This window comes from Calypte anna, chromosome 1 (assembly GCF_003957555.1).
Source record: "Calypte anna isolate BGI_N300 chromosome 1, bCalAnn1_v1.p, whole genome shotgun sequence".
Lineage (NCBI taxonomy): Eukaryota > Metazoa > Chordata > Aves > Apodiformes > Trochilidae > Calypte > Calypte anna.
The window spans coordinates 183,997,470-184,012,548 of record NC_044244.1 but is presented as its reverse complement, the minus strand read 5'-3'; the positions used below and the strand labels follow the sequence as shown (position 1 = coordinate 184,012,548).

At 36.6% G+C, this 15,079-nt stretch overlaps 1 protein-coding gene across 1 annotated transcript in view; it reads left to right on the top strand.

Annotated features, from left to right (window-relative positions):
• Nucleotides 1-15,079, top strand: part of DYNC2H1 (dynein cytoplasmic 2 heavy chain 1) — a 151,584-nt gene that overhangs the window by 20,450 nt on the left and 116,055 nt on the right. Inside the window, 18 exon segments of the mRNA XM_030446994.1 lie at nt 28-177; nt 1,136-1,341; nt 2,151-2,306; nt 2,405-2,519; nt 2,904-3,074; nt 3,260-3,642; nt 4,261-4,393; nt 4,486-4,603; nt 4,762-4,874; nt 4,960-5,079; nt 7,254-7,404; nt 8,729-8,931; nt 9,448-9,630; nt 9,831-10,013; nt 10,172-10,395; nt 12,986-13,101; nt 13,903-14,102; nt 14,872-14,873. Of these exon segments, the coding sequence (XP_030302854.1) occupies nt 28-177; nt 1,136-1,341; nt 2,151-2,306; nt 2,405-2,519; nt 2,904-3,074; nt 3,260-3,642; nt 4,261-4,393; nt 4,486-4,603; nt 4,762-4,874; nt 4,960-5,079; nt 7,254-7,404; nt 8,729-8,931; nt 9,448-9,630; nt 9,831-10,013; nt 10,172-10,395; nt 12,986-13,101; nt 13,903-14,102; nt 14,872-14,873 (2,927 nt within the window).

The following is a 15,079-nucleotide window of genomic DNA, read 5'->3' as shown; positions in this document are numbered from 1 at the left end:
ATATATTTTTAATTAATTTGAATTTAGATATTTCTTCTGTTTCAAGAGGCTGAAGATAAAAACAAGCTTTTGCGAACTGTGGCTGGTGCAGGTTCAGACATGATCAGTAACCTAAGAGCTACATGGGATAAATTTCAATTAATGATGGAAAGCCACCAGCTTATGATTACAGAACAGGTAATGAAAGATTAATATTTTACCTGAAAATGTTGAAATTCTTTTAATAAGTATGGAGAAATATTTTTCTCAGATTAAATCCATGAATGTTCTCAGTTCAGTGTTAAGACCAACAGTACTGAGTTGAGGGGGAGCCTTTCAAGAAAGAATACCTGAACTGTTTAAACAATTGAAATCAAAGAGATGTGGTGGTATATCTCCTGTGACTCTCATGCTGGAATAGAAGGAACAGGTTGCCTAGGGAAGTTGTGGATGCCCTCTCTGTGGAAGTGTTCAAGGGAAGGTTGGATGGAGCTTTGAGCAACCTGATCTAGTGGGGGGTGGAATGCAATGCTCTTGAAGTCCCTTCCAACCCAAACCATTCTATGATTCTATGATTCTAGGATAATAACTAGGTGTAACTTTTGTTGACCAGATGCTGAAATGAATGTTATGCTTTTCTACTTCTGTCTCAGCTTTCTGGTGATAGAGATGGCTTGATGAATGCAACGGCTAACTGACGAAAACCAAATAACTGTTAAAAGATAGCATTTTTATTACTTTATTATGTTTTTAGTACTATGCTTGTTATTTTATTTTCAGACAAGTTTGCAAAACTGTGAGTAGTTCTGTAATTCAGTCAATAGGCAAATTGTTTAACTCATTTGAAGTTCTACTGAAGATTTCAATATGACAAAAATATAACTTTTTCTCTCTGCTCTATAAGGTGCAGGCTAAATAGGTAAAATATGCTGAATAAATAGGTCTCAAGTACCAGCATAAAAAATGTTCATGCCCCCTTTTTTAAAAAAAGACCCTGAATACTAAAGATGAACTCTTGTGGTATTTATTAAACAAGAAGTATTTTGAGTTTGATTTTGATCAAGATGTAATTACCAAGTTTTGAACAAGTTTAGAAGTTGATACTTTGGGTTTGATCATAGTTGTAGTTACAAACCACTTAACTCTTTCTTTACAGATTGAAATGATGAAAGGAAATGTAGTTTCACGTATTAATATCTATCTTCAAGACCTGGAAAAGTTTAAAGCTCGTTGGGATCAGCTGAAACCAAGTGATGATGTCATTGAAACAGGTGACCAGAATGCGCTTGAGAAAAGTGCTCAGATTATAAAGGAAAAAAAAAAAGAATTTGATGAACTTGAAACCATGAAAGAAAAGCTCATGTATGTATGTTTACTTCTCTGTGTATCTTATTCATTAATGTATGGATCATTTGCAGCAATAGTATCATAGAAAATGATAACTAATTTTTATCACAACACGTAACATAAGGACTTTAATTTTATTTGTATTACATAATTTTTCTAAGTTTTTCAGGGTTTTTTTTTGATTTTACATAACATGAATTTCTCAAGTTATTCTAGGTTTTTTTTTTTTAATGAAAAATCTGGTAAATCTCTCAGTCTTTCACATAAAGGAGTCTGTACACTTAAAGGCTTGATTTTGACTTCTGAAATTCTCACTTAGAAAAGGTTTGGGGTGTTGTTCCAAGACAGCAGAGTGATTATTTCAGTCCTCCTGTACCTTAAGTGGGCAAGAGGTCACCTCTCCCATGTCTTGAGTAAGTGCCCTATCTATTAGACTGTTATGCAGGAGGAAGGTATTTTTGCTAATATAAAATTAGCATATTCTTTTTACCTAAGAAGAAGAAACAATCAATGAAAATTTATTTTCAAACTTTTTTTTGGCAGGACTAAGGAATTCACTTTTATCAGCAATGAGAAGAAAAATGAAAATGTATAGAAAATAATTGTGAATATGGGATATTATTGCTGTGTAGGAGAGTGATCCCTTGTATTCTTTTATTCTGTTCAAGAAGGAGACTATAAGGGAATTGCAGCTGGCAGCAGTGTTCTCCAATGAAGCCAATGGCTTTTCTTAAAAAAGATTTATATTCATATGATACCATCTCTTAAACCATGAATGTATAATGCAATATTGTAATGTATAATACAATGATCTTTTTGTTCAGTGAAGAATGCCATCATTTTAAATTAGAAGAGCCTGACTTTTCATTGTCAGAAGTTGTGTGCCAGGATATTAGGAGTTGTGCAGAGGTCTGGGCATTGTATGAAGAGTTTTATCAAGGTTTGCAGGAAAAAGCCAAAGAAGATTGGATTACCTTTAGGTATGATTTTGTTGCTTTCTTTTTTATGGATATAAATGTGTGGCTGTAGTACTGTGTTGCTATGACTTTTTTTTTTTTTGTATTTGATTTTCATGCAGGAGTAAAACATACCTTTTTGAAGAATTTTTGTTTAACTGGCATGACAAACTGAGAAAGATGGAAGAACATACTGTAATGACAGTAAAGCTGCAAAAAGAAGTGGACAAATATAAAGTAAGATGATGATGACAAAAAGGATTATTAAATGGGAAATGTTTTGGTATTACTGTGTAATAGACTTCATTCATTGTTCAGTTATAATAAAATCAATTATAATTTAACAAAATATATTCTGATACTGTTTCAAACATTTCACTTTTGAGAACCATGTATTTCCTTAGAGTCAACAGGAGGATCATGAGGGTTTACATAGACACATATTTGACAATGAGTTTTCCTCAATTACACTCCTAACTGTTAAATCCAGGAATTGAAAAAAACTCATTCAGTTTAAGAATGTAATGTTTTTGTTCTCTTTGAATAGAACGTCATTCTGTAATCAAACAGATACAATTTTCATAAAGACTACATGGATCTACATATGTATTTTTCCTATAGATGGTAATTCCACTGCTCAAATATGTAAGAGGAGAACATCTTTCTCCAGACCACTGGCTGGATCTCTTTCGTCTTCTGGGTCTTCCCCGAGGTACTACGCTTGAGGGTTTGTTGTTTGGAGATCTGCTAAAAGTGACAGATGCCATTATAGAAAAAGCAATGGAACTTAAGGTATGAATAATTCAAATGAAGGTACAGTATTTTATTTTATGGTTTATTTTATGTGTTACATCTTGTTCTGTATGCATATTTATATTTTTAGGACTATAGAAATGGACTGTATCTTACGTTTATGAATGGAAAGTTTATTGCAAGCTCTGTAGTTTCAAATAAAATCTATTTATGTTTTTTAATAGGATTTGAATTGTCGGGCCCAAGGTGAAGTCACAATCAGAGAAGCACTACGTGAGCTTGAACTCTGGGGAGTTGGAACTGTCTTTACATTAACAGATTATGAAGATAGCCAAGGCAAAACTATCAAGCTTATTAAAGACTGGAAGGACATAGTCAACCAAGTTGGAGATCATCGCTGTCTTCTACAGTCTCTCAAGGACTCTCCATATTACAAAGGTTTTGAAGATAAAGTGTCCATCTGGGAAAAAAAGATGGCTGAGCTGGATGAGTATCTGCAGAATTTAAACCAGATTCAAAGAAAATGGGTCTATTTGGAACCAATATTTGGTCGTGGAGCTCTGCCCAAAGAACAGGGTCGTTTTAACAGAGTTGATGAAGACTTTAGGTTAGTGTTGTGGAATGCAACCTATTTTTATATAGTATCTTTGACATGTGTCAACTAAAACATTGTTCAGTATTAAAATATACAGAACAACTGTAATTCATATGAAGGTCAGTAACAGGAATTCTGTACAGATAGATGAGTGCCAGTAATATAGATAGGAATAAAGGTGGGAATGTAGGTTTCAGTTAATGGAGTACATGTGAGAAAGGGAATCACATGAAGCATCAGAGATCATGAACAAGAGGCAAATGCAAGATCAATCTTGACAACAGAAGCAGAGGTTATGGAATTGTTTTTTTGAGAACTGTTTCTTGTTGAAGACAAGCATTTTTTCACTAGGGAAATACCCAGATGGACTTCGGGGAGAAACAGATTTGTTCCAAACAAGTCAAGAAGATAAAAAGGGAGGAGATTTTAGAAATGTAGAAAGATACGTTCAATTATGTGTCTTGATTAGAGTTAAAATGACTTTTCTTAGAAGGAAATAAAAGTCAAGGACTGAATTTTCTTGATTCCTGTACTTTAATTTTTATTCACATAGCTACTTGGATATAATATTCAGATTAAAATGGTAACGATTGTATTATGAATTACTCCCCTTTTTTTTTTCCTGTCTAGGTCCATTATGTCAGATATCAAGAGTGACAATAGGATAACTTCACTGAATGCCCGGACAGGAATAAGACATACCTTAATTACCATTATTGACCAGCTTCAGAGATGTCAGAGATCTTTGAATGAATTTTTGGAGGTACAGCTGACATTAATATAGTTTTATGTAAAGAAAGTCAGTAACTTTGAATTTAAATAAACAAAACTGTTTTTTTTTTTCTTTTTATATAGGAAAAGCGGTGTGCATTTCCAAGATTCTATTTCATTGGAGATGATGACTTACTAGAAATCTTAGGACAGTCTACAAATCCTCTGGTTATCCAGTCTCATCTTAAGAAACTTTTTGCTGGTAATGCATTAGTTTCAATTTGTGAAATGTACTTATTTGGAAATAAGGTTCATCAAAGCTAAATCATCTGTTGCAGACTTTTTTTCCTTCTCTTTTTGCAATTAGACACTAAGGAATTAATGTTTGACACTATGTATGCCTTTTTTTCTGATTAATAGGCATTAATAGTGTGAGCTTTGATGAAGAATTTAAATACATAGTTTCCATGAAGTCTGTAGAAGGAGAAACCGTGCCACTCAGAAATAAAGTTCTTCTTTCAAATGATGTAGAGGTAAGAAAATTGCATCCAAGTTCAAGCATTTTCCAGAAATTATTTTGTAATATTGCTTCTGAGTTTTTTTTCATCCATTTGCCAGGTGTGGCTTAACAGATTGGCTTTGGAGATGAAGGAGACCCTGAAAAAAATGTTAATTGACTGTGTTGATGCTGGAAAAAGGTCACAAGGTTCAATTGATCCATTGCTCTTTCCTTCCCAGGTAGGAGTTGGTCCAGTAATGCTACTGTGTAGTCTTAGATTTACCAAATATTTTGTTTTTGGAAATCTCATAAGAAGCATACATCTGAATTTGGCAAAAAATAGCACCAAACAAATCCATTTGATCCATTTATGGTATAGAGAAATTCTTAAAAATATGTGTTCTTATAATTCTTTTGTAAACATTTGAAATACTCAAGTCTTTTGCATGGCACCTGTTCCAACACCTGATCTGTCTATTTAGTAAATTAAATGTAACTCTTGAGTTTAGTTGGTAGTGAATGTTATATGCAGGGCTGCTAAGACTTAGTAACATAAAAAAGCCTATTTTGAATCTAATTAAAATACAGTTTTTAGATATTATGTGATTAAGCAGAAATAGTAATGAACGTGAAATTCCTTTATGCAAACTTGAGTGGTAACACAGAGAGTTGCATAGAATCACAGAATGGTTATGATGGACCTCTAGAGGTCACCTGGTCTAACCTGCCTGCTCAGGCACAACCACCTATAGCCAGTTTGTCCAGGACCATGTCCAGACAGCTTTTGATTATCTCCTGGAATGGAGACTCCGATTACCTACTTGAACAGTCTGTTCAGGTATTTAGTGACCTTCACAGTAAAAAAGTGTTTCTTGATGTTTAGTGGCAATCTATAAATCTTCAATTCATGCTTATTGCTTCTCATCCTTTTACTGGGCACCTCTGAGAGCAGCTGACTCAGTCCTCTTTGCACTGTCCCTTCAAGTATTTATAAAAAGTGATGAGATCTCTTCTGAGCCTTCTCTCTGGCTGAACTGTCCCAGTTCTCTCAGCCTTTCTTCATAGGAGAGATTAATCGGTCCCTTTATCACCTCTGTGGCCCTTCATTGGACTGTATCCAGTAAAGGACCATTCTTCATTGGATCCTCTACCACTTGCACAAGGAAGTTGCAATCTGTGGACTTCAGGAACCTCCTGTTTTGCTTATGTCCTGCTATGCTGCTCCTCAAGAAGGTGTTGAGGGGTGGAAGTCCCCTGTGAGAACAAGGACGTGAATTTGAGGCTGCTGCTTCTGAGTGTTTGTAGAGGACCTGATCCGTATTCTTCTTAGTCAGGTGGCCTGTAGCAGATACCCACTGTAATGTCATCTTGACCTGTCTGTCCTCTCTGTACTCTGAACCAATAAACTTTCAGCTGACTCCTTAACTCTCTTCAGACAGAGCTCCATGCACTCCAGCTGCTCTCTCTGGTAAAGGACAACTCTCCCTCCTCATCTTCCTTTCCTGTCCTTCCTTATGACCTGGTATCCCTCCCTTCCAACACTTCAGTGACAGGAGCCACCCCACCACATCTCTGTGATCTGAACAAGCTCACAGAACTCCAGCTGCAGTACTATCTCTAGTACATTGTTTATTCCCCATACTTGATTGTGTTTAGTATACAGGCATTTTAGAGGAGCCCCAGTATCTTGCATTTCTGGAAAGGGACTGGGGGATTTTTCCATAATGATGCCATGTAGGTACTTTCTTGCTGAAATGCAAGTGCTGAAAGTGACTCCACCTAAGGTCCATTTTGTTGTTTTTTGGGATCTCTTCCTGTCATGAAACACCATGCCTTTGCTCAGTGATCCTGTCAGTGCAGTTACTGTCACAGATCTTTAAACTGGCATAGTGGGTGGAATTTTTTGTTACAGATCTTTCCATTTTTCAAGTGTGACTGACTGTCACAGCTGAGACAGGTATTTTTCAGTATACATAAAGTAATTAGAACATAAGTGGAGTGTTAGAAAGCAGAATGCAGAATACTGAGCTAGCAAATCAGTGACTCAAAAGTCAAGAGGTGCTCTGGAGCCTGTTGAGTATGAGCTCAGCATGCCTGCAATATGGAAGTTTCCACCTTAAATATCATCTAGTAGAAAAAGGTACTTTAAAAATTCTGCGGCCTCGTGCTATAGAACAGCTAAGGGACTTGCTGAATTAGATTACATTGCAAGCTTTTGCTAAACTTTGTCAGGTTTAAAGATGGCTATGTTTGTTCTTAAGAGTGTAGCAAATAGGTGGCTTTGTTTAAAAATGATACTGTAAAATATTTTAAATATAAGACATTAGAAGCATTTGCAAATTAATTGAAAAACTTTTTTTTTTTTAATGTCTTCTCTGTTTATAAAATGGAATTTGAACTTTCTCTTCCAAAGATTCTTTGCTTGGCAGAACAAATTCAGTTCACTGAAGATGTGGAAAGTGCTATCAAAGACCATAATCTGCAACAATTAGAATTAGAACTCATGGCTAAACTGGAACATTACACTAGCATTGATACTAATATAGAAGATACTGGGAGTACAGGTATAGAAATGATAATTATTATATAATTCTTTTGAATGATGATGTAGTTGTGTAGCATGTAGCATTCTGCTTTTTTAATCAGGAAATGATATAAATCTATCTCTAGCTGAGTTAATAAAGTTGAGCTACATGAAGTTACCCACCTATGAGTGCCAAGATTAGTCTAGTTAAGATTTCAGAGTGAACGATGCTTTTTCATTTAGATTTTACATATTCTGTACAACTGTGTAAGTGATAGATTTATATTTTATATTTTATATTTTATATTTTTATGTTTTGTACAGCTGTGTAGGTGTGTTTTCTATCTTACATGTATACAACTGATAATATTTGTAGCAAAAGCAATAAACTAGTTACCTTCAAGACATGATTGCTCTGAATCTTATACAGTCCATAGTAGTTAGAATACTTATGCCTTTGAGCGATTATTGCTCTCTTTTGACCAGAAGTGGGGCTTTGAATGGCTACCTCAGATATTAAATTCTATATTCTAGGTTAGGTGAGATGGCTCTCAATCTATATGTATGAAAATACTCAATTCCATGTGTAGTTGATAATCTTCCGCCATGTTTGTATAGAAGTTTACTATATTAAATTTGGCTTTAGTATTTATGGGCTGTTAACATCTGACATATTAATTAGAATTATGATTCATGGAAGAATGACATTGGAGTAATGTCATCAGTTATAGAAGAGAGTTCATTCCATCAGTTATATAATATATTTACAGTAACTTTTTAGTTTGGATGATAGGTGGGATTTTGAAGTGAGTTGCCTGATCGTTCCTGCTTACATTGGGGTTAAATTCCCATCATGGAATCAGACAGGAGCACAAAAGCTGTATTTCTTTCAGATGAAACTATATTAAACAATATGTTCTCAAAGGACACCTAATGCACCCAATTTCACTCTTGAACATTTGTTCCACATCATCCTAATTAGCCTGAGTAAAATCATCTGATGTGGTATGGTTTCCAGATCCTCAGCAGATCAATTAACAGATTATGTGACCCTAATTACTGAAGTGGGCATAGTTTTAAACATTCCTAGAATAAACTGCTTTCCAGAATAATGTCTTTCTCTACTAAGGGTAATGGGAGATGAAATCACTTGTAAATGACTGAAGTTACATGTGATTCACATTCTCTGTCAAGATCTCATTTTATGCTGCATGCTTTAGATAATAAATAATATTTCTATCTATATTTGAAATGAGATCTGAATAAAATCTAATGATGATAGAAAGCAGCACAATGAATTTGAGAATGGATAATGTGTATCTTCCTTATTACACTTGTGGATTTTTTTTTGTTGTTATTTGCAGAATCAGGAATCCTTGAGCTCAAGCTTAAAGCTCTGATTCTTGATATCATTCATAACATTGATGTGGTGAAGCAGCTGAATCAAGCTCAGGTTCACAGTATTGAAGATTGGGCTTGGAAGAAGCAGCTGAGATTTTACATGAAAGACCAAAAATGTTATGTTCAGATGGTAGATGCTGAACTCCAATATACTTATGAATATCAGGTGTGGTATTTTTAATTTTTACCTGGTGGCTTTTATATGTGTCACTTTCTCATTTCACACATGGTGCTGGTTGCCTCCCAACTGTTGCCATTTTTTTCAACTTTACTGTGTCATATCATGCTGTTTCATAGGAAATACTGAAATGTACGGTGATTGTTTTAATTCTTGATATTAATGAGGTAAATGTAAGTGGCTTGATATTAATGAGGTAAATGTAAGTGGTGTGGAAAGCAGCTACATATAAATATTTTCTAGTATGCTTGCTACTTTTATATATTGGAATCCAGTTTCATCTGTGTTTAACCCTTTTATGTAATTCTAAAAAAATTTGTTCAATGCTTTGACGTTTATTAGATAATCAGGAGGATTTCATAAATGTGAAGAATTTCATATACTTGATGAGACAGTGATCTTGGCTTGTATTATATTTTCAAATGATGTACAAATGAAATTAATGAAATTAAATCATTGATATTTTCTGTCTACTAATCAATATAATAATTTTTTTTTCTGCAGGGTAATTCCCCTAAACTTGTTTATACACCTTTGACGGATAAGTGTTACCTAACTCTCACTCAAGCTATGAAGATGGGACTTGGAGGAAATCCCTATGGTCCAGCTGGAACTGGAAAGACAGAATCAGTAAAGGCTTTGGGTGGACTTCTTGGAAGACAAGTATTAGTCTTTAACTGTGATGAGGTGAATATGGTTCTGTATAACTTAGGAAACTAGTATCTGTGTCCATGCTTCAGAAAGCAATATTATATTTGAGGAATGCTTTTGATAATTTGTCATTTTTGATTGGGAATTTATGGATATTTCCAGTGGCATATTTTTCAATAGATCTCTCATTATTTTCTTGTTATTTGAATTTTAATAACATTCTTTTTTATTTTAAGGGCATTGATGTGAAGTCAATGGGGCGCATATTTGTGGGCTTAGTGAAGTGTGGTGCTTGGGGCTGTTTTGATGAATTCAATAGACTTGAGGAAGCTGTGCTGTCTGCAGTATCCATGCAGATTCAGACAATACAACATGCATTGAAGAAACATAGTCCTGTATGTGAGATGCTGGGCAAAAAGGTACAGAAATAGTTGCTTATTTTCTTCCTATAAAATTAGTCTATAAACAGCTCGGTCAAACATAAAAACTGACTTCTGTAGCTAAACATAGTCTACCTGACATTTCTCAATACTATTTCATATGCCAATATAATATTATTATATGCCTGTAATGCTAGGTTGAAATGGATCATAATTCTGGAATTTTTATCACTCTGAATCCTGCTGGAAAAGGTTATGGAGGAAGACAAAAACTGCCTGATAACCTCAAACAACTTTTCAGGCCAGTTGCTATGACTCATCCAGATAATGAACTCATTGCAGAAGTGATATTGCATTCAGAAGGCTTTAAGGATGCTAAAACACTCGGTAGAAAATTAGTTGCTATTTTTAATCTAGCAAGGTAAGCGTCCCCCCTCACCCCTTTGTAATGTTACCTTTCTAATTCTTTTCTCTTCTGCTTTTATTTTAGTATTGTCCTGTGTGGTTAACTCACTGATATCTTGTTTATTCTCCATCTAGTATATACCAAAGCATGGCTATAGGGATACAATCTACACATACTTTCTGTTAATTTGCTGTGATATTTTAGAACTTGGATGTTGCAGAAAGCTATGTGTCAGAAACAAAACGAAGCCATGAAACCACAGGTTTCAAATACATAGCTAGTAAAACTAACGCTAGAGGCAATATTGGCCCACTAAGGGATGAGATGGGAGCCCTGGTGACAGAGGATATAAAGAAGGCAGAGGTGCTGAACGCCTTCTTTGCCTCTGTCTTTACTCCTGCAGGGTTTCCACATGAGCCCCAGATTCATTTAGCCCCAGAAGTAGTCAAGATAGATAAGGAATTTGACGTAGTAGATGAGGATTGGGTTAGGGATCAGCTGAGTAATCTGGACATCCATAAGTCGATGGGTCCAGATGGAATGCATCCAAGGGTGCTGAGGGAGCTGGCGGAGGTCATTGCTAGGCCACTCTCCATCATCTTCAGTAAGTCATGGGTAACAGGAGAGGTGCCTGAGGACTGGAGAATAGCAAATGTCACCCCAGTCTACAAGAAGGGCAAGAAGGAGGACCCGGGTAACTATAGACCGGTCAGCCTCACCTCCATCCCTGGAAAGGTGATGGAACAACTTGTTCTTGTCACTATCTCCAGGCATATCAAGGACATGGGGGTCATCAAGAGCAGTCAGCATGGTTTTATCAAGGGTAAATCATGTTTGACTAACCTCATAGCCTTCTATGAGGAAATTACTAGGTGGATAGATGATGGTTGAGCGGTAGATGTGGTTTATCTTGATTTCAGTAAAGCATTTGACACCGTCTCTCACAGCATCCTTGTAGATAAGTTGACCAAGTATGGGTTTGGTGATCAGGTAGTGAGGTGGATCAGGAACTGGTTGAAAGGAAGGAGTCAGAGAGTTGTAGTCAATGGGGCAGAATCTGGTTGGAGGTGTGTGACTAGTGGAGTCCCTCAGGGGTCGGTACTGGGACCGGTGTTGTTCAATATCTTCATCAACGACTTGGATGAGGGTATAGAGTGTACCCTCAGCAAGTTTGCTGATGACACTAAGCTGGGAGGAGTGGCTGACACACCGGAAGGCCGTGCTGCCATTCAGAGAGACTTAGACAGGCTGGAGAGTTGGGCAGAGAGAAACATGATGAAGTTCAACAAGGGGAAGTGTAGAGTTTTGCATTTGGGGAAGAACAACACAATGTCCCAGTATAGGTTGGGGGCTGACCTGCTGGAGAGCAGTGTAGGTGAAAGAGACCTGGGGGTCCTGGTAGACAAGAGGATGACCATGAGCCAGCAATGTGCCCTTGTGGCCAAGAAGGCCAATGGCATCCTGGGGTGCATTAGAAAGGGTGTGGTTAGTAGGTCAAGAGAGGTTCTCCTCCCCCTCTATTCTGCATTGGTGAGGCCGCACCTGGAGTATTGTGTCCAGTTCTGGGCCCCTCAGTTCAAGAAGGACAGGGAAGTGCTTGAAAGAGTCCAGCGCAGAGCTACTAAGATGATTAAGGGAGTGGAACATCTCCCTTATGAGGAAAGGCTGAGGGAGCTGGGTCTCTTTAGTTTGGAGAAAAGGAGACTGAGGGGTGACCTCATCAATGTTTTCAAATATGTAAGGAGTGAGTGTCAGGGAGATGGAGTTAGGCTTTTCTCAGTGATGACCAGTGATAGGACAAGGGGTAATGGGTGTAAATTGGAGCATAGGAGGTTCAAGTTGAATATTCGAAAAAATTTTTTTACTGTAAGGGTGACAGAGCCCTGGAACAGGCTGCCCAGGGGGGTCGTGGAGTCTCCTTCACTGGAGACATTCAAAACCCGCTTGGACACGTTCCTGCACGATGTACTCTAGGTGGCCCTGCTCTGGCAGGGGGGGTTGGACTAGATGATCTTTCGAGGTCCCTTCTAACCCCTAGGATTCTATGATTCTATGATTCTATGATTCTATGGTTTGGAGTCATCTGAAGTTTTACATCAGTACAGGTCTTAAATCTGAATGGCATACCTTGCAAATCTCTGTAGATATTACTTACAAAATAAAAATATTGCAATGTATTCGGAGCTGCAGGTGTGAAAATATCTGGAATGAAGTTATAATCTCAATGCAGCGAGGTACTTCTTTCTTGTTACACACACTAAATATGAGTGTGAGATTGTGTTCACACAAGTATTGTGTTGAATTTATACTCATGATATTGAGATGCAAGAAAATGGTCATAAGTATGTGTCTTAGAGAGAACAGACATTTTAATTAATGCTGTTAGGAACAATAATAATAAATGCATCAGCTACGGAATACACTCCCTCTTCAAATGTCAGTATCATTATTTATATCTCTGAAACAGATTTGAGATGGCAATACAAATACTCCTGGCCTTCTCTTTTGCCCAAAACTATGTTATGAGCATAGCCATTTACCAAACAAAAATTTAGTTGGCGCTGTCAACTAAAGCCTGTTACAGTATCACTGTTTTTAAATTTAGGGAGCTTCTTACACCACAGCAGCACTATGACTGGGGTTTACGGGCACTGAAGACTGTTTTGAGAGGCTGTGGCAATCTTCTTCATCAGCTGAAGAAAAGTGAAGCAAAGCATGAAAGTAAGGTTGACCATGCCAAACATTTGATTATCTAGAATATTTTCCAGATGTCATTCGCTGCAGCTGTCTTGCTCACTGGAGTTTTCAGAAGTCATGGCTTGGATGTGGAGGCAATTTAGAAAAGAAAAAAAATATCTGTGAAAGTCCTCCCTCATTAGGATATCACAAAAAATTGTTGTAATATTCTAGATTGAGTTTTTTTATGATTAGAACACATATACAGGACTTTATTTTAGGTGGGTTTTTTTGTATTCTCAAAGACTCTTCTGGGCTTAGGAGAGGAAAGTTAATTCTCTAATGGTTTCATTACTCATCACTCATCCATTTTGTTTCTATTTTAGGTTTGCTAAAATTGTCACATGGCATTACATTCAGATTGGTAGACTTTGTCACCATTTTTTAAAGATATTTTAAATTCATGTTTGTTGTTATTTAGATGTGAAATGACTGGGAATTACGAGTGTGGGGCAGATGAGCATTTCCCATCATTAGGATACAGCTAGTGTTTCTTTTTCACTTAAATGAGTATCTGAAAGCTATTGGAGACAGCTTTGGTTTACAAATCTTGGCATAACAAATGCTCTCACAATTTTAAAGAATTTTTAATTGACTTTCATTTGGCTCTCCCAAAAGAGTATTACCAGCAAAGTAGTCCAAAGCATATTGCTACATATTGCAGTGTTTCTTGCTATAACATTTTAGCAGTATGGGCTGAAGTGCTGATATATTCCAAGTTAAAAAAAAAGCAAAACACCCAATAAACACCTTAAACTGATCTGGCTTCATTGCTTTCACTTCCAGTTAATGAAAGTCACATGGTGGTTCAAGCTCTGCGGCTTAATACCATGTCTAAGCTTACGTTCACAGACTGCACACGCTTTGATGCCCTGGTTAAAGATGTATTTCCTGGCATTGACTTTAAAGATGTGGAGTATGCTGAGTTAACTACTGCTTTACAACAAGTCTTTGAAGAAGCAAACTTGGAAATTATAAGCACTCAGGTAAACATCAACTGCAGCAACAAAACAACATGAATTGTTCTGAATTAGAAATTATTAGTATTTAATTATTTTGTTTCATTTTTATTTACTTTTGTAAGAAATATTTCGTAAAAGAGAGAGACTAACTGATAGATTCTAATTACATGGATATAAAAGTATCTATATATTGAAGTAATCATCTGGCTCTACTCGGTGCTTGTGAGACCACAGCTGGAGTACTGTGTCCAGTTTTAGTCCCTGCTGTACAAAAAGGATGTGGACAGGCTGGAGAGGGTTCAGAGAAGAGCTACGAGGATGATCAGAGGATTAGAGCATCTGTCATATGAAGAGAAGCTGAGAAGGCTGGCTTTGTTCAGCCTTGAGAAGAGAAGGCTTAGGGGAGACCTTGTTACGATGTTCAGTGCTTAAAGGGCAGATACAAACAAGATGGAGACTCCCTATTTACAAGGAGTAAATAGGACAAGACATGGGACATTGGGCACATGGACAAGACAAGGGACATTGGGCACAAATTGGTTCTGGCAACAGGACAGTCAGACATTGGAATGGACTCCCAGGGGAAGTGGTGGATTTCCCCACTCTGGAAAGTTTTAAGTCTCAGTTTGATAGGGTGCTGAGACATATCATATAAACAATAATATTAGAAGAGTTGGACCAGGTGATCCTTGAGGTACTGATATTCTCAAAAAAAAAAAGAAAAAAGAAAAAAAATTGTGTGTTGGAAGCATAGTAGGTCAGTTGAGTAACTGGAAAAAAAAGGAAAATTAAGATGTGAACGTGGGCGACAACATGAGCCAGGTGGAAACACCAAGAGGGCTGATATTTTTATATAAGAAGTTTAGTGAAATGCGTTAAACATGCATAAGTTTTTTCATATTCTTTAGTATCATGATTTTAATTCTTTCTACATATGTCTATTCTTTTTTTAAAAAATGCATGGAAGTAACTTTAAAAAAATTAAAAAAGAACATGGATTG